Raw genomic sequence first — 24,030 nt, 5'->3', positions numbered from 1 at the left:
CTGGCCAGGATTCCTTCACTTCCTGACTTGGGGTCATGCTTCTGAGAGCTAAATATGTCCATTGCCTGTCTAGGACAGTGCATGACTTCGGTTTAGCAACTGGACAGCTTTTTTAAAAAAAATATTCATTTTTACTTATTTATTTGAGACAGAGAGAGAAGGAGGGAGAGCGAGAGAGAGAGAGAATGGGCATGCCAGGGCCTCTAGTCACTGCAGACGAACTGCAGACACATGCACCACTTTGTGCTTATGGCTTATGTGGAACTTGGAGAATCAAACCTGGATCCTCAGGTTTAGCAGGCAAGTGCCTTAACCACTAAGCCATCTCTCCAGCCCCAGCAACTGGATGTTTTGACAACACTATAAATGAGTGCAGTGCTACAGGAGTACTTGATCTATAAATGGATTTTAACGTGAGATCTCTAGACGACTTAAGGGACCTCATTTTATCAGCGGGATTCACAGGACTTACGAATGTACTAAAGTTGCACGCCTGTGCTTTTTGTTTAACGGAGTGTTCAGACCTTTGTGCTTTTGTCCAAAGGGTTCTTGATCCCTGAAAACTTAACACCTCTTGGCAACAGCATTTGGAATTTGACCTTGAAAGCCATACCTGATCTCTACAGCTTGCCTCTTCTCTAGCTTCACATCTCCCCAGGAAGCTGGAAAGCCATGAAGCTCTTTGACCCAATTCATTAGCTATGAAAATGTTTGCAAGAAATGCTTCAGAAAAAAATATATATATACCCTACATATAGCACATGCACAGTGCAAGCAAGTATGTCACATACAGTTCTAATTTGAAATAATATCTGTGGAAATGATCGCCCTGTCCTCCAAGTGAGCTGAATATGTGTCCACGCAGGAGCTGAGCCAGTTTCTTCTGTGCCCCTGGTGTTTTCACACATCTTATGAGCAGAGGCACTTTCCTTACACTACCTTTTTCTCAAAGATGTCTGTGCAGTTAGCAGCCTGGGGAGATGCAGCAGAGATCAGCCACACTTATTGCCCATCTAATAAATATTGTTCCCTGGGGCAATTAACCAGGCGGATTTTCATGCAGCCCAGTAGAGAAGATTCGCGTTTTCTAGGGCTGGGGGTCCTCAACTGTGACACATACCCCTGGTGCCTGCTTTGCCATCTCACTTTGGAATGTAAGAGGTAAGGGCAGTGAGACGGCCCTGACGCTCGCCCTACCCTGTGAGTAGAGCATAGAGCAGCCTTGCAGCAGCCTAACTCCCTAGCTCACAAACAGCGCTAAAATCTCAGACCCTTCGCCATTTAAAAAAAAAATTTTTAATTTATTTATTTGAGAGCGACAGACACAGAGAGAAAGACAGATAGAGGGAGAGAGAGAGAATGGGTGCACCAGGGCTTCCAGCCTCTGCAAACGAACTCCAGACGCATGCGCCCCCTTGTGCATCTGGCTAAGGTGGGTCCTGGGGAACCAAGCCTCGAACCGGGGTCCTTAGGCTTCACAGGCAAGTGCTTAACCGCTAAGCCATCTCTCCAGCCCATCACCATTTTTTTTTTTTTTTTTTTGAGGTAGAGTCTCACTCTGGCCCAGGCTGACCTGGAATTCACTATGTAGTCTCAGGGTGGCCTCGAACTCACGGCGATCCTCCTACCTCTGCCTCCCGAGTGCTGGGATTAGAGGCGTGTGCCACCATGCCCGGCTCAGAGGCTGATTTCTTAACCCAGACACAGGAGTATGTAACTCTGACCACCCATACAGCTGTGTGTGAGTCGGGGGGGGGTATGTTTGGTATTTTCATATGTGCACATGGTATGTGCACACGTGTGGTTTATGCACTTGTGTGTGAAGATGTGTGTGTCCCATGCATGTGTTTAGAGGCTGGGACAGGATGTCTCATGCCTACTGCCATTGCTCTTCTGCCTTATTTCCCTGAGATGGGATCTCTCACTGAATCTGGGTCTTGTACTGTTTTTCAGTTAGACTGGCTGATCTGTGAGCCCCAGTAATGCTCCAGTCCTTGCCCCTCTCTATTCTGGGGTTATGGGTGTGTGGCCACTCACGTTTTGGTTGGGTGCTGGGGATGAGACTCAGTTCCTCACGCTTGTGCAGCCAGCAGTCACCTCTGGGCCATCTCGCTGTCACCCCAGCAGAGCTTTAAGGAGGCACTCCCCCTGTGGTACTGTTCTGAAGATTCGTATCCAGGCCTGGATCTTACTCAAAGGGTTTGTTGCCTTGGTTCAGAGGATGTGTTGCCAAGGAGAATACAGTCCTGCCTTGGAACCCTGCAGCATTGCCTGTAGTGGTTCTTTTATACAAGTGGGTGATCCAGACACTTAATCTAGTAGCATTAGGGGACAGGTTGATGAGGGTGTGTGTGTGTGTGTGTGTGTGTGTGTGTGTGTGTGTCTTGTGTTATTTGGTATTTTGTTGGAGTGTCACTATATAACTTAGGCTGGCTTTGAACTCATGATCCTCCTGCCTCTCTTCCCAAATCCAGAGATTATAAGACATGCGCCACCACACCTTGATGAGCTGTTTTATGCCTGTGCTTTGATGGCTATTTGTTAGCTAAGAATCTATATGTGCGCTAGGATTTGGTCAGAGGCTTGCTTTCATGATACCTTGGAAATGAGGTTATGGAACAGTAGCTACCCATCACCACGCCTTACAGTTCCTCTGTGGATGTTGGAATTTACCAAAAGGAGTGACAAGGTTAGGCTTGGCCAAATTGGGTTCAATTATACTCCCAAGACCTGTCTTCCAAGCAAGGAGAGGTCATAAACAGCAACCTCTGAGGCTGAGGCATCAACACCTGCTTTCAAGCAGTTTCTTCTAGCAGTTAGATTCTGACTGAATACCTCCAGACAGGATGCAGAGGCTGCTTGGTGGCTGAGGGCAATGGGACCACTACAGGCAGGGAGGACGGAGCACAGGCCATCCCAGTGGAATGCTGCATCTCTATACGTTTGTTGCAGAACTGGTCACAGCCATGGACCACACTGAGCATCAGAGGCAGGCCAGAGTCGTTGACACTCTCTCGGGCTGTCAGTGAGCTTCGGGTAGTGCAGGCCTTCGCGGACAGCAGCCGCAGACAGGAACTGAAGGGTGAACTGCGCGGTCTTTATTGCTGGACGCTGAACAAAGCCACGACCAGTGGACATCTACTTCTGTGTCAGTTGCCAGCGTGGACACACAGGCCACCATGGAACTCGCTGTCCAGGCAGCCAATGTCATCAGAGCAGCAGAATATCTCTAGTGAAACTTTTAGGCTGGCCTCGGTGCTGAGGAGCAAGGGTTAAGGGGATGGCCGACACTCAGCCGGCCCAGAAGACGCAGGGGACGCTACGTCTTATGTGCAAGCGCTGCCAAGCTGTGGGTCCTGGAACGTGGGGGAGGCATAAGAATGCAAAAGCTGCTTTGCCATCCTTCTCTTTCGAGCTCTTCAGTGAAAGTTCGTGTTATTTCTGGAGAAACCTGAGTGTTCTTATTTCGCGGCGGGCTGAGCATCCCTGGGTGCTTCCTGTGCCTCATGCCAGATTCGGGCACAAAGGGACACGGGGCCTTGATTCAATGTGAGGTGCAGGAGAGAGAACCTTGGATGGATCCCACGTGAAAGAAAAACCCTGAGGTTTGGTGTGGCAGGAAAGAGGAACCCCCAGGGGCCGGGATATAAAAGGAAGGGAAATAGAATTGCTTTGCAGCCACACCTACCAACTTCACCGGGATGCCTGGTTCTGAGATCTTCTCTGATCGGCCCATCTCCGATGTCTTTGCTGCCTGGAAACCCTCTCTTCTTTTGTTGAAGCCACATCTCTTTGGTTTACTGACACTGACATGAGATGTGCACAGTCAGCTTTAAGCATCCAAAGGGATTGACTCCAATACCACTTTCAGATACCCACCTCAGAGCATGCTCAAGTCCTTATATAAAATGGTATAGTGTTTGAATTTAATCTATCAACAACTTTCTATAAATTCTAAATAATCTCCAGATGACTTTTAAAACCTAATGTAATATAGATACCTCATAAATAGTAGTTGTATTATGTAGGGAATAAAGAAAACTAAAAAAAAAAAAAATCTAAACACGATGATCAGTGCAGACACAATTTTATGGATAAAAAGTACTTTGGCTGGGTGTGGTGGCGCACACCTTTAATCCCAGCACTCGGGAGGCAGAGGTAGGAGGATCACTGTGAGTTCAAGGTCATCCTGAGAATATAGTAAATTGCAGGTCAGCCTGAGCCAGAGTGAGACCCTACCTCGAAAAACAAAAACAAACAAACAGCAACAACAAAAAGAATGCTTTGATTTTCAGTCCATTGAATATTTGTTGTGGACCAGGTCTGGCTCTATGTTCACATGCCCTGGTTTATTGAAATGTGTTGTTGGCTTGATTTGATTCTCCTTTGCTTTGGGCTTGTGAAATTACTTTTAAAAATAAAACCAAGCAGGGCTGGAGAGATGGCTTAGTGGTTAAGGTGCTTGTCTGTGAAGCCTAATGACCCATGTTCGACTCTCCAGGTCCCACGTAAGCCGGATGCACAAGGTGACACAAGTCCTCAAGGAGGCGCATGCGCACAAGATGGCGCATGTGTTTGGAGTTCCGTTAAAGTGGCTGGAGGCCCTGGCATGCCAACTCCCTCTCTCTCTCCATTTCTCTCACGCTTACTCTGTCGCATAAAAAAGAGCTAGTCTGTTGGGTTTGCCTCAAAGAAGAAGAAAAAAGTATGAAACCAAGTGTTAGGACCCCCAGAGTCTCATATTTGAACACTTGGTCTCCAGCTGGTGGTGCTGTGGGAGAGGCGCTGGAGCTGGCTGGAAGAAGGGTGCTTTAGGCAGGCCGCTGAAGGGGTAACTCCACCCTAGTTCTAAACATCCCCTGAAACTGCCAACCCAAACAAACCCTCCCTGCCTGAGGCTGCTTCAGCTAGGTATGTTGTCATAGACATTCACAAGCAATTATATCGTGTATCTACTGAATACACAGATATTTGGTTAAGGTTTTGCTCAAGATTAGCCCAGCAACACCAGCCTGCTTCAGATGTATGTGTGTATGCATGTATTGACTTGGGAGCAGTATGAGAGAGAGAGAGGGAGGGAGGGAGGGGGAGAGAGAGAGAGAGAGAGAGAGAGAGAGAGAGAGAGAGAGAGAGAGAGGGCACTCTGGGGCCTCTATCCACTGCAGATGAACTCCAGACACATGCACCACCCTGTGCATTGGCTTTACATGGATACTTGGGAATAGAACTCTGGTCCTTAGGCTTTGCGGGCAAGTCCCTTAATCACTGAGCTATCTCTCTAACCTCTGTTTCAGTTTTGAAAGCAGGGATTACTTATAAATAGACGAGCTGCCTGCTGACAAGAACACATTTGAGAGATTTGGGAAAGTCACCTTTGTGCCCTAGACATCTGTCCTCATGAGCATTGCGCAGAAACCCAGGGTTGGTGAACTGGGCTAAATCGGCTGTGCATGTTTCTGTGAATTAGATTTTATGGAACACAGCCATGCCCACGGACATATTTCATGTGTGATGGCTTTTGAACTAAAATATTTACTGTCTGGCTGTTTTCAGAATAAGGCAGCCAACCTTGACCTGCATGATCCTTTTTACAAAATCCCTTTAGAGCTGGAGTCTGAGATGCACTTGGGGGTAGAAGTGAGAAAAGGATAGAGTCTGGAAACAGAAGTGTGAGGCACCCGTCTTGGCAAGCTTGAATTTAAAAGAAGCTCTGTCTGTCCAGGTTTAATCCCCTCACAGTAATCCCTGACTCGCTGTCTGCCCCGCCTTCCTGTCTTGCCTGAAGCATGCCTGCACTGCTGCCCGGGGATCATTTGACTGCACATGAAAACCCTGTGGTCTTTCTCTGTGGAGTGCATGCTTTCCTTGTGCTAAGTCCTTCAAATGTATCAGCTGGAAAACACTCCGTTCCTCCCACGGGAAAAACGGTTTCTCACATGGAATATGTAACTAGTTCATCTCGTAGGACCACAGGCATTTTGTTGAGGAAAATGGTCCATATGAGCTGTTCTGTTGCCTATGGGGCTCCGCGCAGGGAAGGGAGGTTAGAATTCCTCTAATCTCTCCCACCTGGGCCCTCAGACTTACATACAGGTCCGCCTCACCTGCTCTTAACCCTCAAGCTAAGGATTAATGCTAGGACGTCCTCTTAATCTTTTTCTTTTTTTTAAAGATTTTTATTTATTTGAGAGTGACAGATAGAGAAAGAGTGAGAGAGAGAGAGAGAGAAAGAGGAGAGAATGGGCGCGCCAGGACCTCCAGCCACTGCGAATGAACTCCAGACGCGTGCGCCTCCTTGTGCATCTGGCTAACATGGGTCCTGGGGAATCGAGCCTCGAACTGGGGTCCTTAGGCTTCACAGGCCAGCGCTTAACCACTACACCATCTCTCCAGCCCCGTCATCTTAATCTTAAGTGACTGAGTTTGCAGGCTGTGTGTTTGGTGGGCTGTGGACAGCAGGAACAGGATAAGGTTTTACCGGACATGGGAAGAGGCCAGGGCGCCCTCACCATGTACCATCCTCCACAGAGCTGTTCTGCAAATAAGAGGGCAAGAGGGTAAGTGCATCTTTTCATCAGGAAAACTACAGAATAAATAAAAATGGTCAAAGGGCGGAGGCGGTAGCTCCATGGTACAACACAGGCTTACGTGCGCTCAAGACCGGAGGTGTGATCCTCCACATTGTGTGTGTGGGGGGGGGGGGGTTGGCTGTGATGTCAAATCAGCCGTTCACATTGATACCGTGCTCCTCATAATCATGACATCCCCTCGTTGGTTTCCTGTGCGCACACACGTGCTCACACATGTGTTCACATCTTGATTTACATTTGCTCGATTTTTTTAATGCTTGAAATGATTCCAAATCCATAGAAAAGTTGGAAACTAATACAAAGGATGAACCCAGATTTCCTTAATGTTAAATGTTATCCATTCCATTGCTTTATCTTTCAGTTTCACTCCTTCCTGTACCCTGTCCCCTCCCTGTCAGGAATGATGACTTTCTACCCCTAAGTACTTAGATAATTCCTAAAATTCTTCACTTACCTAGCAGTATGTGTTTATATATATATAATTTACCAAAATTAGGAAATAAAATCAATATAATACTCTGTTTTATTGGGAACTTTACTATCTGGACATATTGCAAATCGGTCATATCAAGTTATATTCTTAGACTCTCTCTCCCCTAACACCATTCCACTGAGCATGCTCTTCAGCAGGGTTATTGGTAGTCACTATGGGATCACGAATGCACCAGTCAGTTGCTGTGGGGGACACAATGTTTCAGAGGACAGCTTCCCACCCTGTGGCTCTTACAATCTTTCCGGCCTCTCTTCCTCAATGTTTCCGGAGCCTTGGAGGGCATGTTATGAGTCTCCTTTAATGTTCAACGCTCAGCAGCCTCTGATTTTCTACTTTGATGAGTTTTGAATCTCCTTAGTGTCTCCTGACATCTCCCGAGGAGGTTTTCAGGCTAGCAGTGAGAGAAGCTCCCATATTTAATCCCCCACTTCTCCTGCACATCAGCCCAGTATTTTTTTTATCCAACTTTTAGATTCCATACTGATGTACTTCATGTATAGCATTATTAATTAGACATATGGAATTTATTTTCCTCTTGCTTCTTACACCTTTGCTTTGTGCTCTGTAGTTTTCTGTTTACAGAATGTCACAAGAATGACTTTAAAAATCCTGAAGGCTGGGGTTGCAGCTCAGTGGTAGAGCAGTTGCCAGGATGCATAAGGCTGTGGGTTTGATCCCCAGCACTGCAAAAAAAAAAACTCCCCAGGTACCCCAAAATTCTTTTGTAATGCTTACTGTTTTCACCTGTACACTACACTCAGACAAGATCAGGAGTGTTCAGGGTGCTATGGCCACAGACAACACCCTGTGTTTAGAAAGTGTTGAGATTGCCGGGACGTTTGAGTAACAGTAACAGCAATCGTGTCCTCTCTTGAGTCTACCTTGGGCTCAGTGAGCAGAACCTTGTGTCGCGTGAAAGCTGTACCCTCAGACTTGTCCTTTTGTGTGTAAGTGAGGGAACCCTGATGGGTCCTTCTGGTAACTTCCTGCACTTGCTGACGCTGCTTTGTCCTGTTTCCTTGACGGATGATAAGAAGTACGGATCTGCAGTCAGAACCTTGTTTTGTGGGGATGTTTTGTTGTTGTTGTTTGTTTGCTTTGTTTTCCTTGGCAGGGTCTCACTCTAGCCCAGGCTGACCTGGAATTTACTGTGTACTCTCAGGCTGGCCTTGATCTCACGGTGATCCTCCTACCTCCCAAGTGCTGGAATTAAAGTCATGTGCCACCACACCCGGCTGTTCTGTGTTGTTTATTCCCTTCCTTCCTTCCTTCCTTCCTTCCTTCCTTCCTTCCTTCCTTCCTTCCTTCCTTCCTTCCTTCCTTCCTTCCTTCCTTCCTTCCTTCCTTCCTTCCTTCCTTCCTTCCTTTCTTTCTTTCTTTCTTTCTTTCTTTCTTTCTTTCTTTCTTTTAGTGGTATCTCACTGACCTGGACTTTACTATGTAGTCTCAGCTGGCCTCAAACTCACAGCAATCCTCCTACCTCAGCCTCCTCAATGCTAGGATTAAAGTGTCCACCACCATGCCTGGCTTTATTTTTACTTCTTAGTCTCTCATCCTACTGGTGAAACTAAAACCTTTCCTCGGGAGGAAGAGAAACACAACGGAGCAAATTAAAATTATGGCTGTTGTGCGGAATTTCTGTGGGAACTCAGAAGAGAAACATATACCATTGAATATAATCAAATCAATCTCTTATTTGGACAGCTTTTTTCCCTTTAAAATCAAACCCATATAACATATATGAGTACAGCTAGCCGTTGCTCCCGGTGCTATTCTCTTCACTGGATATCCCTCTCGTTTTTCTTCCACTCTGTCTACAGAGTGGGGTAAGCTATCTTGGATAAAGATTTGTGGGCTTCATATTTATTTCCCAGTGATACTTCACCCCTAATATACCTCCTTCAACATAGTGTTCTTTTGAACTCTTTGCAGATATACACTGCATGCATTCTAGATCCTAAGTCCCTGCTTCTTTTGACATGTGGGGAGATGGAGAATGGTTAGTCATCCCTAGCGTGAGTGGATCTGTTCTCACCGATGGGCACATCTGCAGGACATACTCCGACTCAGGGCCCCTTGGCTAGCCCTGTGGAGAAAGTCGGCTCAGTGAAGGCCAGTGGTGGGGTTCCTGCTCCCAAGCTCAAACATGATGCGCCGAGGCACACTGAGTGCTTGAGGGGAAAGTAGCATTCAACGTGACATCCAAATCCTACTGTTCAGTTGCTTAAACCCGAGAATAAAGAGGCCTGACAGGTACAATGATCTAGCTACTCTCAGACTTCAGAGTCAAGAGCTTCTGGGAGTTACTACTTCTGCTCACGGAGGGGCAGGATGGCTCTGTCAATAGACCCAATGCTAGGGGTTTAGGAGAACCTAGCATTACGCATGTCTCCTCACCGCCATCTTTTAAGGAACACTGAAATTGGGAATCGTTTCCTACTATTTGCTTAGAACAGCACCTCCATGCCACAACCCTATGGAGTGCATCGACTTCATTGTAAATGGAGCCCTTAGAGTGTCACGTCTGTGATGTTCGACCATCAGTGTGTGCTTAGTAAGCAGACGTAAGAAACAAGCAAAGACTTAATGACAGCCACACCTTACATTCTTCTCTTAAGCGTTTTTCTTTCTGCATTTTCTGCCTACCAACCAAGTATGGGTGCCCTTTTCTTCACGGAAAAATGCCAAGTATGTAGTCCCCCACCTGTTCCATTAAAAGTCTGAATTAAAACTTCTGTATGCTTTTAGGTTGAGGGTTCAATACTTGTTTTTTAGCTATTTTGTTGTGTAACTTCACAAAAGAACAAATGAATTGGTCTCATGACATATTCTTTTTGTTCTTTCTCTTAATTCATGTTCAAAAAAGAGTTTGAATATGAAGCGGCATGAAGGAATTTGTTCCAGAGGAGAACAACAACATTTTCCACATTTTACTCATGGTATCCAAGTCTACAGAAGATTTTTTTTTTTTTTTAAAGGATGAATAATTTCCTTTTTATTTACATTTAGGCATCTATCCCCCCATTATGTTCCAGTCTGTTGAATGGCTTATACTTGAACTTCACGTAGGTGCCCTGTGGGAAGTTTTTTTTTTTTTTTTTAGTGATACATTTACCTTCCTACCTTCATTATTTTGTAAAACAAAAAGAGTGATGGCTGCTTCTTCTCTACCTAAACTTTACATTTGTGTGTTAACATGTCTGCAATTTTGAAATGTCATAGTTAAAAGAGATTGTGCTTTAAGATATCAAGTCAGTCATCTTCTTGTGTCCTGACTTAGGTATCTGTGGTCACAAGGCATGCAGAGTGTCAGCAGTGACCTCATGAGGCAGGAAAAGTTAGCTGAGACTTGTGGCTCTCTTATTTGCATACAGAGTACAAGGAGGCATAGCAAGGATGGCAGTTTTCCATTGGCATAACAAAATATTTGAAACAACAAACGTTACAAAGAGAAAAAGTTCATGTAGCTCACAGTTTTGGAAGTTCAAGCTCAGGAGTGAGTGGCCGCATTGGCTCGGCCCATCATGAGCAGAAATCATGGGTAGAAGTCAAGGGCCCCATCCTAAAACCGAGCTGATAGAAAGGGATAGAAAATAGTCTGCCCCTTCTGGGGCATTCCTCCAGTCACATAAAGATCTCCCTCAAGGACCCACTTCCCAAAGATTTCAACACCTTCTAATGGTGCTACCCTGTGCATTAGGCCTTGAATTAGCATCAGCCCACCGGGGGACATGAAAATTAAACAAACGGTACTCAAACACAGCTGATGCTGTGAAGTCAGGGGATAGGAATGACTCGACTGCTCCTGTTTTTGTGCTTAATGAAGAATGCTGTACATGACTGTGGCCCTCAGAAGGTCTCTAGGTGGGAGTGTTGTGGTGGACAGTAGTCAGCAGCTCTAAGGGGGAATTGGAATACACCCATGACCTTCATTAGTTTGAATCACACAGAGTGAGGATGGGCTAAAAGCTCCCAGTTTGGGGCATGTTTAGAGATAGATTCTCATGCAAGGAACACTGGTTATTTGACTTCCTTAAGCAAGATTATTTTAGACTTCCTGTTGGGGAATGTTGTCCTCCAAGCATAACAGACATTGCCACCTTAATCAAAGTAGCTGTGCACACCCACAAAAGTTACCTCAACAAAGTTGGACCTGTTGACCTCCCCTCATAGAAGGAAGAAATTAGACCCTCCAGCCATTCCCGCCTATGCACCCCCTTCCCATCTATGTGTAATTCTGTCCTGGCTGCACAAGGTTAGCAATACAAGCACAGCTGTTACTTTAAGGGGGACAAGAAACAGTATATTAGGGAGCCAAACATAAGTAACTATCTCCTGGTAACACAGATTCAGGTTAACCCAAATACCCTGTAATGACATATCAAGAGTTTCATGAACTTTTTTATAGTTACACACCAAAAGAAAGTCATAAATCGAGGCCTCGGTATGCGGGTTGCAGCAACATGGAGAAACTCTGTCATTAGTTTCCCATCCTCTAGCTTCTGGGTTGGTGGTGGATAATGGTCTGTTAAGTTCCTACATCCTCAGAAGTTTCACGTGATAGTCACAAGGATGTGAGGTCAGATACAGACTTGGGCTGTGAATGGCTACTAAGGGGACTAAAGAAAGCAAAACCTAATCTGATCCTAGATCTGCGGCATTTCAGCCTCTCCACTCACAAAGTCCTAATCCATCAGCCTTGTAGACTCTCTAACGCAGGTAGTCTCAGGCCGAGTTAGAGTGTGCAGGAGGTGCAAGGGCGGCCGAGAACTGGGGAGTCATTGCTGACTCATGCTGGTGTGGGGCTTTGGGGACATCGCTCATGCTTCTGCAAGTTAGCCAAGGTAAACTGACTGTTTCACCAAGCAAGACCTAGGGAGAGTCTTTACTTTGGTCTGTAGGTGGTGCCTTCTGTGAGGGGAATAGCCACTTGTTTTCCCCAGGGAGAGGTAATGCAGGCATCACCTCCCCGCATAGAGGAATTGAGGTTGCCACAGAGTGCCACATATAGTTCTGTTGGCTCAGTAACTGGGGTGTCAGGTACTCAAGATGCAGGTCTTTAATAGCTACAAGTATGCAAAGTAGAGCTGGGGATCTAGCAGCTTCTAAGAGCCTTGGAAAATTAAAAGGGGAAGATAAAATGTTCGTTTTATTTTCTCTTAGTATCTAAGTGCTAGCAAAACCAAGTATATCTAATAAGAAAAATGTGCTCAGTTTAGCTCTTCCTTACAGATTCCCTGAGCACAGGAGAAAGTTCTATAAATTTGACCCAAGTTCATGCTTAAGCTTTCCATTTACTTGAGATACTGGGTGAGCTACTTATCTTTCATGTAACTCAATTCCTTCATATGATAGGTGGAAATCATGCTGAGAAAGTATAAAATAGATTTACTTCCCGAATTTCCTTAAAAGGTCATAGATGAAAGTGAGCAAATGAAGTGTCCTTTCTTAACCACGAAGGCTTACAGTCCTTACATGACAGCTTTTATATAATTATTAATGTTGAATTTCTATTTGCAGCATAAGTACAATGCCTGATAGACATTCATGACACAAATGGCTGTAGATTGTCTCCTGCGGGCCAGACATTTACTGCAGACCAGAATACAGAATGAAACAGGCCCATACAGTCCTATAGTATATGATGGAGCATTTATTGAACAAATTAATGAAAAAGCAGAAGTTAAAGTGCCAGGTCCTGAAGAAAAGGAGACGATCCCTGGATTCCACTGTTATTTGCAGTAAGTCTAGGTTCTTGTCAGTTCCTTTCCCATCTCTATTACTTCCAGAAGCTTCACTGAAAGCTAAATTGAACCACCCTAAAAAGTCAGCCACACCTCTCTTTGCCCCTGTCCCCACTCTGGAGCTGCCCTGGAATTCTGCCATGGAACCTTTGTCTGTGGACTTGGCAGGTGGCCATGGTTTGCTGCTTTCTGTCCCATTAACCTCTATTTTATCTGTCAAGAATAGTATTCCCCATTGTTGAAAGCAGCAATTTGCCAAGCAGGCAAGCTTGGAGTCCTGTTTGATGGAGCATTACAGAGAGCAAAAGTTTGAACAGATTTGCCTCTCTAATTTCCTGAAAGGATCACAGACCAAACTCGCCCTCTGGTAAGATGATTTCTGCCTGCATTATAATAACAGGCATCTATTGCCATGACAGGGGAATGGAGAGGCCATGAGAGAATGGCCCCTATTTCCTGGTTTCATTTAGTTCCATGACAACTCATGGGATATCATACTATTTAAAACAAATAAACCTAAAGAGCTCCTCTTTCCTAAGGTATTCAGAAAGCCTTTTATAAAAAAAATTCTATGACTGTGAAACGCAGTGCCAGGTTGGATTTTTTTTTTTCTGTTTAATTGAGCATGAAATCATTCTCAGAGTGAAAAATCTACCTTCCTGTTCCTTTGAACAAGCATCAAGCCTATGGCTCATATACACAGTCCCCCAGATTCCAGATAATTCACATTTATTGTGTAAATAATTTCATGGGAACAAAAAAAAAAACACCACTCATATCTGGGTTGTTTCACTGGAATGAATTTCTATCAGGCATGTAGAATAATAAATATTAATTTTATATATCATCAATACATATTTGTGAAAAGAAAGGAAGGAGTAAGGGAGGGAGAGAGTGCCAGCAAGGGAAAGAATCTGACATGGTGACTGACTCTCTTTGGATTTGCCTGTGTCCTCTTGTCTTATCTTGCTCTTGACTGGCTCATCTTGACCATTGCTTGCTTCTCAAGGTACAGTGTGTGTGTGTGCGCGTGTGTGTGCGTGCGCGTGTGTGCATGTGCATGGTGTTCTATTATGTGCATACATGCTTCTGTACTTTTGTGTATTTTCTGAGGCTGCTCTAATGAGCTGGTTGTATTGCCCATACAAGGACTATTTTCACATAATGTAACTTGATGTGAGCAATATTCTTCTGAAAGCAGGCGACCAAGGCTGTGTCCTTCACTGCAAGGTCTCCGGTGCCTACGACATTGTAAAACAGACAGCGAGTGCCTCAGAGTTCACTGTGGGTGGTGAGTACCTCACACGTTTACCCAGAAATACAAAGAAAGTTCAGAAGAATATATTTTCAGCATTCAACCCCTCGAACTCTGAAAGTTGTCATACTCAATCCATCTCTTGCAGCACAATCAAAATTACACCCATCTCTTATGTCAACTGATGCATGCAGGACAAGCCCAGACTGTGGCTCCATTTCTCCATGACATCATTTATTCAAACACACACACACACATTTGTGCATGGCTCACTCCTGCTCACCTGCCAGGATTCTGCTCTTGTTTCACTAACAAGTTAAGTCATCCCCTCTTGACTGACCATCCTCTGTCTGTCTTGGTGTCCTGGAATTTTCTCTCAAAGTACATATCATTGTGTACTTAACTGTGCATGCTTTGTGACTTACTTCCTTGACGAGACAATACTTTTTTGTTGGTGGTGATGTTTTTGGTTTTCTGGGTTTTTTTTCTGTTTGTTTGTTTGTTTCAAGGTAGGATCTTACTCTAGCCCAGGGTGATCTGGAACTCACTCTGTAATCCCAGGCCTCGAACTCACAGTGATCCTCCTACCTTTTCCTTCCAAGTGCTGGGATTAAAGGTGTACACACTAATATGTTTTTTGGTAGCACAGGTTGTATCTGTCTTGTTCCAACCAAGTCCCCAGGACCCAGTGGTTCCTAGTTGGACAGGTCAGTCATTCAATAAATATTTGTGGAACCAATAAAAGGATGAAGGGAGGGAGGTAAGAAGGAAGAGAGAGAAGGGAAGGGAAAAGTAAAAGAGAGCATAAGAGAAGAATGGGGAAAGAATCAGAGGTGGATGAACTAGCATTTCTTCAGATTTGTCCAAATCCTGTTGATACACTTACTCTTACTAGGCTGGTTTGGGCTATTTCTTGCAACTCAAAATTCTATCAATAGCTGAGGCTAGTTTCATAGTCTGGCTATATTTTTATTAAATTCAAAATACTAGAATAAACCCAAATGAAATCACCTTTGATTTCATGGGGTTTATTCTAGTATTATATGAGTTAATAAGTGAAGGTCGCCACCGGGCATGGTTGCCCACACCTTTAATCCCAGCACTCGGGAGGCAGAGGTAGGAGGATCACCGTGAGTTCGAGGCCACCCTGAGAATACATAGTGAATTCCAGGTTAGCCTGGAAGCCTGGACTAGAGTGAAACCCTGCCTCAAAAATAAAATAAAATAAAATAAAAATAAAAAATAAAAAGAAGGGTCTTTGTGTCTGAAATAAAAGAATATCTTTTCCTTTTAAATCATACTGAACATGAGTTGCTTTGTTTGTCTCTTCATCAGTTGTTGCATTTTAACCACAAACCTTGCATATATATGTAGTGAAGCAACACATTTTTTACATCCTCAAATATTTTAATAACCTTCGCCTAGCTTCCACACAGCATTCCTCCAGTAGGTATTTGGTGACATGAGTTGGCTGTGTATTCTTATGACAGGGACAAGACTGGCTGAAGAACACAGCAATGGCAAGTTACAGGTACAGACTGACCAAGGCAAGGTGGTAATACAGGCAGGTGGGAAGGCTATTCTCTTACAAGTTCCCTCCCTGGCTCTTCCAGGGGTTGGCAAGGCTTGGGTATGTGGGTGTGTGGCATGGCTAAGTCTCTGACAACTGAGGAAACTTCACAGACCATCTGATAAAGACAGCAAGGAAAGCTTTGTTCATTCACTGCTGTCTTAGATTAGGTTCCCTAGAGCGGATCCTGAAGGAAGGATCGTGTTCAGGTAGTTAAGGAATTGTGACCCAGAGAAACCAGGAAGTAGATAGAAAATCAATTCAGCAGGGGTATGGCTTCAAGTGAGGCCCCACCCTGGACTTACATGAGCAGCTCTGGAACATTCCTTATGCTGCCATGGATGTCCTGGGGGTGGAGGAGCAGAAAGCCACCAGAGGTTCACATTGGTGCACTAGTCCTGAGGCCCTCCTTGGCCATAGACCATGTCAGGGGAAACTGATGCTGAGAGTGTGTGGCAAACTGTTTGCAGTGGCTCAAGAATCCTCAGAGGAGAGTTTGCAAGCAGGAGCCATTAGGAGTCAAGTACAAACAGGAAGCAGTGGTTGAGCACCCAAAGCAAGCAAAGGGACCCCGAAGGCTGAGAAGAGCATAGAGCATCACTCCATCCACTCAGCTCCCCTGCCAGCAAAGGGCTCCTAGAATTTAAACATCTATCTTATTGACTTCCTGCAGAACAATGCCTTGGGACCTTGGTTCTCTGATAGTCAACTCTTTAGTGGCTCCATTTTTCAAAATCTTTAATATATGTAGCTGCCGTCATATGCACACAGCCTCACACAGTTATCCTGACCAGCTACATTTCTTGAGAAAGTGTCCAATAATTAATAAAGAATGGTATACTATAGTCCCCTTTAGGTCGCGAACTATGTGTAGGTCAATACCTGTTAATAATGAGGAGTGGATTGCTTTCCATTCTACGAGCCCCATGGAACAGACAGACCACTCGTTTTGCTGACACTGAAAGGTTCTGAACCACTGACTACTCATAGCTGCCTATTAATTCTTTCTCCTAGATTTATTTAATCCAGTTAAAGAATAATTCACCACGGTGATGGTTCCCAGGACTCACAGCCACTTCAGCCTGTGTGGGGTTGTCAGCAAATGTGGTCTGTGAAGAGGGGATTCTGTGATCCTTGAAAAATGCTTATCTTGTTGGTCGGTATTAACGGAGGTCACTGTGCTCAGGAAACCTGCCCCACGGTGGAGATTTGATCCTGCAGGATCCATTATCCTGGGAAATGTAACAGTCTGCAGGAGGCTGGAAATGCATACTTTGGCTTGGAAACTTCTCTAAAAAAAAAAGTTCAATGCCAAAGAAGGACTACAATTACTCTTAAAATAAATCCCAGATTTATGTTGTTTTTCAGAACCTGGCTGCCTGGTTGCTTTGTTTCATTTCTTTCTGTTTTCATTTCACCGTACTTCGGGTACAATAATTATTTATTGGGCCTATGATAGGCCAGGAACCAGTACTAGGGGCATAGAGGGGAACAAAGGCGAGCATGGTTCCTCCCTATGTAGGCTTTCTAGAGATTGCCATAGCATGAACATGATATGGACAAGGCCTGGAAAGTGCCATGAAGGAAATGAAGGGAAGCGAGCAAGGGGCTCTGGTGGGGCAGGTAGGGGTAGGTGGGAGGTGTTCTTATTCAGGTTTCAGAAAGAGCCAGCTCTCCCAGGATTTGGAAAAAGAAATTTCTGGGTGGAGCTTGTTGTGACTGTGGAGCTATTGCACCAGCTCAAGCCCAGTGGGCTGCAGGAAAAAGCTCCCAGAATGGTCGAGAGAAGACAGGGACAAGGTGAGCAAGAGGTCTGACAGCTCATTTAAGACCACACCAGCCACGGAGTGGGAGAGGGAAAGACAGGGATTTTTTTGAGAATTCATATGAGAGTTTTAAATAAAAGAATGACTGTATTTAAAAAAAAAGAAAATCTAGCTTCCTCTTTCGGTATTGGTGGTGGTGTGAGTGGAGAGGCCAGAAGTCTTTAAGCAATGGCAGATGACAAAACTTCTTGGGGTGCTTCTGGCATAGAGAAGGGGCAATGCACAGTACCAATGTAAGGGGAAGTGGCAGGAAGCTTTCCACCAGACGACAAGTTTTTGGGTGAGTTATCGAACTTTTCTTGGCCTGTTTTCCTGTCTGAAAGTCAGGGTTGATTTCCAGGCGCTTATTCCATTGTGTTCTTTGGGGGATTAAATGGGGATTCAATTATCAATAGTGACCCATGGGCTGGAGAGATGGCTTAGGGGTTAAGGCACTTGCCTGTGAAGCCTAAGGACCTAGGTTTGACTCCTTGGAGCCCACATAGCCAGATGCACAGGGTCACGCATGCACACAAGGTCATGTATGCACACAAGGCGGTGCAAGCATCTGGAGTTCAGTTGCAGTGGCTCGAGGCTCTGGCATGCCAATTCTCTTTCTCTCTCATAAAAAGTGAAATAAAAATAGTTATCCATGAAGAGCTTTATGCAGAAATGTAATACAGCCTAACTATTTTTTATCAGTTTGGGATGTAGAAGGACTGAAGTGAGGGAGAGGACTGACCAACACAGTTTGTCCATGGGCGTGGCCCATGTCCTAGAGTGACGACGTGCAGGCTGTCCATCCACCTTCATCGTTATTGACTCATGGTGACCACTGGCCAGTAGCTGTCTTAGGTGTGTCTTGTATGTGGGGCATGTTTGCCACCAATGTAATCATCTACCTGAGATGGAGAGTTGAGCTGCCTGTGAGAGCTGACTGTCTGTGATGTTTATAAAGAACTACTTTTTATTATTTGTTTTTACAAATAAACAAGGAAAAAAATGACTGACTTGCAAAAAAACAGAGCGAGTCGAATTTCCATCTATACATTTGGTCTTTGTTAGACCCAAGTGTGCTGGTGTCTGTGTCTGAGGTAGTGTGTAAGCAGAACAAAAGAGGGAGGGAGCTGCTTGCTTGTGGAACAGTGTGATAAGGTGAAAAGAAAGAGGGATTAGGGCTGGAGAGATGGCTTAGCGGTTAAGCGCTTGCCTGTGAAGCCTAAGGACCCCGGTTCGAGGCTCGGTTCCCCAGGTCCCACGTTAGCCAGATGCACAAGGGGGCGCACGCGTCTGGAGTTCGTTTGCAGAGGCTGGAAGCCCTGGCGCGCCCATTCTCTCTCTCCCCCTCTATCTGTCTTTCTCTCTGTGTCTGTCGCTCTCAAATAAATAAATAATTAATTAAAAAAAAAAAAAAGAAAGAAAGAGGGATTAGAAGTTCGGATACAGAGCTCGGTCCTGGAGCACTTTCTTAATGTCATTGAAGCTCTGGGGTCTATCCATAACACTGTCCAAAAGGAAAAAAAAAAAAAGGTACAAAATAGACTTATATCAGAAAGGACAGTGTCCACTAAAACATATAGGGAACTGTGGTTTTTTTTCCCCTGTGCATACAAAAAGAGTATCTCACTAAAAATTAGCTAGAATTGGTATAGACCCAGCACTGAGGGCTGAGGAAGGGGATGGTGAGGTCTGGACTACATAGTGAGACCCTGTCTCAAAAAGTAAAGGCAAACCAACAAAACACCCTCCCTCCTGCCAAAAAAGTTTATGAGGAGAGAATTGATGGTACCAATATATGATGTTTCCATACAAAATTTCTACTTAATGAAAATAAATCCAACAAAAGTTTATGAACCCAGATATGATAGCTTGAGTAACTTCTTATTCTTAGAATCAAGAACCTTGGATTAATTCCTGACTATTAATCATTATAAAATTTTGGGTATGGAACCATGTTCTCTAAATTCCAGCTTGCTTGTCAGAAAAAAAAAAAAAGATGAAATAGAAATCTAGAGCTGGGGAGATTGCTCAATGGTTAAGGGCACTTACTTGCAAAGTCTGCCAGCTCGGGTTCGATTCCCCAGAACCCATGTAAAGCCAGATGGGCAGGGTGGCACATATGTCTGGAGTTTATTTGAAGTGACAAGAAGCCCTGGAGTACTGATTCATGTTTTCTTCCTCCCTCCCTCTCTCTCTGTCCCTATACTAAACAAATGTTTGTTTTTGTTTTTGTTTTTGTTTTTTTTCTAAAAAAGTAATCTAAGCTTTTTAGCATTTAGTGCATGCTATCACTGAGAACAACCAGCAGCTCTGAGAAATTGGGACCAGTTCGGGCCCTAGTCAGTGTGCTCTCATTTAAATGATACTTTAATTTGAACTTATGCCTCAATTCAGACAGGGTGAGTCATTTGCCAATGCTGCAGAGTAAAGCAGCCTTCACTTTAGCGTCACCCTTCGACGGTGTCTCCCGTCTCCCCTCGGAAGGATTGTTCCCATGGTTTGATTTTCCCCTTACAACCCGTTAGTTATGCATGTGAGCTGGGGTCAGAGGTTCCAGTAAGAGTCCTCACCTGCATGTCTCCCATCCTGATGGTGCCCAGCCCTCTGGTGCCTCAGGTAGGTGCGTGGCCCTTGGTGGGAAGGAATGAACAGATTTCAGTCCTTTGAGCTGTCACGAGTCCCAGAGCTCAGGACCTTTGGCATGGGACAAGAGGGCTTGCAGCATGTGTGCCATTCTGTATGAACGAGGCCACCGTGTTCTCGCTGGCATTTCGAGCCCCTCCTTGGCAGAGGTCGCGGAGCTGCCTCGGGGCCGCACGTGTTCATCGCTTGTCTCCTCTTCCGTGTCCCTAGGCACGTGTGAGATCGGCTGGGCTTTCTACTGCACCGGAGCGGGCGCCGCGGCCGCCATGCTGCTGTGCACGTGGCTGGCCTGCTTCTCGGGCAAGAAGCAGAAGCATTACCCGTACTGACCCCGAGCCGCCGGGAAGAGGGGCCGGCGGGACCCCACGGGCCGAGACGCCTCGCTGCTCCCCAAACGGTGGCGCGCAGCGGTTGGAATCCAGCACGGTGCTGATGAACTGAAACCCGGTGGAATCAGGAACATCGAATGGGAATGGCTGGTGGTGGGAGTTTTTGTTTTTTTTCTTCCAACATACGGAGGATGTGGAATGACGGAGGAAGAAATGGGCCTCGGGTGTTTCCATTCCACGGAGTATTGTTAACGTATATCACATACACAAAGCAATTCTATATATGCAAAGTAGGGTCTTGTGTTTGCTCTGTTTTACAAAGGTGGGGACTGGGAAGACTCAAAAGGGCTAGTAGAAACAGTATTATCTTGGGGGGGGGGCTGAGTGGACACCCCGCAGGCACGCCCACTGCAGGTGAGGACTACGCCTGAAAGCACACGAGCACATGCACGCACACGTCTCTACATACATGCACACGCGAACATCACCACACGCACCGGACAGCGGGGTCAGCGGTGTATTGCTCCTGTTTTCTTCTTAATGTACATGGAAAGGACAGTATTCTCATTTTATAAAGCATACATTAAACCTGGTCCGTGAACCAATAAGCCGCTCCACCAGTATTTTATATATCCTGCCTAGACTCTTTATGCGCTCAACACGACTTTAGTGTTTACGCAGGCCTTTAGAGTTCAACCTTCCTATTTCAGTGTTATTCAAGACATGAACTAGTTCTCTGAGTAGCTTCTGTCATGATATCCCTATGAAGAAAAGGCACCTTTTGACCACTATAGGTGAGAATTCAGTACAGACAGGAAAGAAAGGCATTTTCCAGTCGTTAGATCTTTCCTCCTTTTGTTCATTTTCCTACTGTGCTGTACCACATTTATTTCAATATTCATTTTGTAAAAAATTAAATAAATAAGTAAAATGAAAAATACTATTTTGTTTGTTTTCGAAAAGCTCTGTGAATAAACTCTCTCTTTGATCAATAGCTCACCGAGTCATAGAGTGTTAACTCACATGTGGGCCTTGCTACTTTAATTTCTTAAACACAGCCCTTCAACTATGGCAGTTCTCTTAGTCTTCCTTCCTCCTTCAACGCCTCTCATTAAGCCCCTCACTAATTACCCAGCCAGGCATTTGTGGGCATGCAGGCCGTTAAAGGTAAGACACCAACATTGTGCCTGCTTTCAGCTGAAACTCTTTGTGATCAGAATTCTAACTTTCTAGTTCCTTTCTTTTTAAGCTTTGGAAATTATTGGAAGAGTTCAAGGTCAGTTTTGTATCGTTGGAGGATCCAGGCAGATTTTCGGCATGATGTGGAACAGCAAGAGCCAGTGGTGCGTTCAGGATGTTTCTTGGCTGACTGTCACCAGCATCCTGATGGGTCTCAAGTGGTGGGTGTCTTGCTGCCTTTCTCTCTCGGCCAGGGGTAACTTACACACCTCTCACACAGAGATAGCCACTCCCACCTCCAGCACAAAGCTTTGGCTACAGAGAAAGGTTTAGATCCATTAAAGGCCACTAAACACCAGTTTTTTCAGGAGCAAAACCTGTATGCCAGATAGTGGATGGATTCTTTGATCAAGCAAGTCTGAATTACTGTGTCAAATCCTTACAAAGTCAGTTTTAATTAGTTTCTAAATTACACACACTTCATATTTAGAAATGGAACATCCTGGCTCTTTCTGCATAGAACTGTTTTCTACACTCCATGCATATTTAACAATTTGGCTTGAGTACCTGAATATCACACTAGGTGCTTTTAATCATCCCAGGGGAGGACCCATGCTGCTTTGGAAGAACAATACAAGAGTCTAGGCAATAAAATTCCAGGTTTTCTGAGGCTCTGTTGGTATGGAGAAAGTGACTCCACTCACAGATGCTTAATTCATAATGTGCTGGGTGTCCTTATGATTGTGTCTCATTGTCTGCTGAGCAAGGCCTCTCCACTGCGGCTTCCTGCGGAGGAGAGAAGATTGCACTTTCCTTCCCCAATTAGCCCATCATTTCCACAAATTGCTGGTGCCTTTCATTTTTTTTTTAAACCCTACACCTTCCTGTCAGAATAGTATTGTGACTTCTAAGCTCACATTATCAAGTTGGACTTCTCGGTGGAATTCATTAAGGTCTAATTCCCTGGACATACATAATGGTGGCATTGTCATTTTTTTATGCTATCTGGGTGATTTTAGACATTAGTAAGACTCACTAGAATAAAGAGCTGATCACTCATGCATGATAAAGTCAAATGGCAAAGCTCTGATTGCGAGTTGGGAATCCTCCTGTGAATCTCTTTTGCTCACTCTCTCTCCCTCTCATGAAATATGTTTCAGCATCTCTGAGGATACATCTAATTTATGAAGAGATGGATATTTCAGGTCTGGTAGGTGGCTCAGTACTGCAAAAGCTTGAGGACCTGACTTTGACTCTCCAACACTCAGTAAAGCTGGGGATAGTGGCATGCACTGGCCATCGCAGTACTTCTAGGGCAAGATGAAAGACGGAGCAAAGAGAATTCACAGAATCCCATGGCCCAGCTGGCCTGGAATAAAGAACAGTGAACAAGAGAGCCTGCCTCAAATGAGAAGGAAGGTGAGGACAGCACCTAAGCTTGTCCTCTTGTAAAAGGGTGCTAGGGGTCCTGGAAAGTCCTCAAACCACAAACACTAGGTCTGCTCCTAATTTTAATCAAAGAATTGAATAAAAAAGACTGAGAAGGATAATTATCAAATTATTATCGGTATGAGGGAAGTACAGAGTCAAGGAAAGGCATCCATGTGGCTAGGTAGAGATCCCACATGGAAGGCCTGGAAAAATGATGTAAAGAAAAGAGAGAAAAGAAGGTTCAAGATGCTCCTGCCATGTGGGAAGCTGGAGGGGATCAAGAGCCCATGTGGAGAGTAAGGGCAAGGGGGGCCTTCAGGCTGGACCCAAGACAGCCCAGGCAGCCGAGGGAAAATTGTACCCACAGCTAGATGCTCCCAAGTGGTCAGAGGGCCCGCCCTCCCCCTTGCAAAGGTATTTATAACCTTATAGTGGTGGCTGTCTTCTGGCTCAGTTGAACCAGAGGGACAGCTGGTTGGCTAGGGACAAGGGCCGTCTCAGGAAGGTGCTAGCCCTGACACCAAGTTCGGGGGCTGAACTTCAGCAACCACAACGTTTAAATCCTGTAACAGACCTCCCTCCCACGAGGGCTCGTAGTCCTTTGTGGAGAAACAGGTCTAGGGAACTAGGCAAGAGATAAGAAGTCGCATCCTCTTTGATTTCCAGCAAGTGCAGACTTTCCTGCCTTTTTCTTACTTCCAGGGCTCCAGTCTAACTGTACCCCTCTCTCACTCTGACTTCTACATACTTGATATGGCTCACAAGTGCCCAAACTCGTACCATTGAATACACACACACACACACACACACACACACACACACACACACATCACACATACACAAATTTTTAGAAAAAGAATAATGCATATTGTGCTGAGGATTTCAGCTTAGTGATGGAGGGCTTTCCTGTTGTGTATAAAATCCTTGGAGTTCAAACTCCAATAACCACAAGGAAAAAAGAATTACATATATTGCTTTTCAAACTAAAAAA

At 45.0% G+C, this 24,030-nt stretch overlaps 1 protein-coding gene across 4 annotated transcripts in view; it reads left to right on the top strand.

The window, feature by feature from the left end:
* The window catches only part of Lhfpl6 (LHFPL tetraspan subfamily member 6), a 263,352-nt gene extending 241,929 nt beyond the window's left edge, over nucleotides 1-21,423 (top strand). For all 4 annotated transcript variants that reach the window (XM_045155254.1, XM_045155253.1, XM_045155250.1 and 1 more), the window contains exon 4: nucleotides 20,311-21,423. In XM_045155254.1, coding sequence (XP_045011189.1) covers nucleotides 20,311-20,429 — 119 coding nt within the window. In that variant the 3' untranslated portion in view covers nucleotides 20,430-21,423. The remainder of the gene's footprint in view (nucleotides 1-20,310) is intronic.
* Nucleotides 21,424-24,030: the final 2,607 nt, after the last annotated feature.

This window comes from Jaculus jaculus, chromosome 7 (assembly GCF_020740685.1).
Source record: "Jaculus jaculus isolate mJacJac1 chromosome 7, mJacJac1.mat.Y.cur, whole genome shotgun sequence".
NCBI classification, from domain to species: Eukaryota; Metazoa; Chordata; class Mammalia; order Rodentia; family Dipodidae; genus Jaculus; species Jaculus jaculus.
This window is presented reverse-complemented; position numbering and strand designations above follow the sequence as displayed.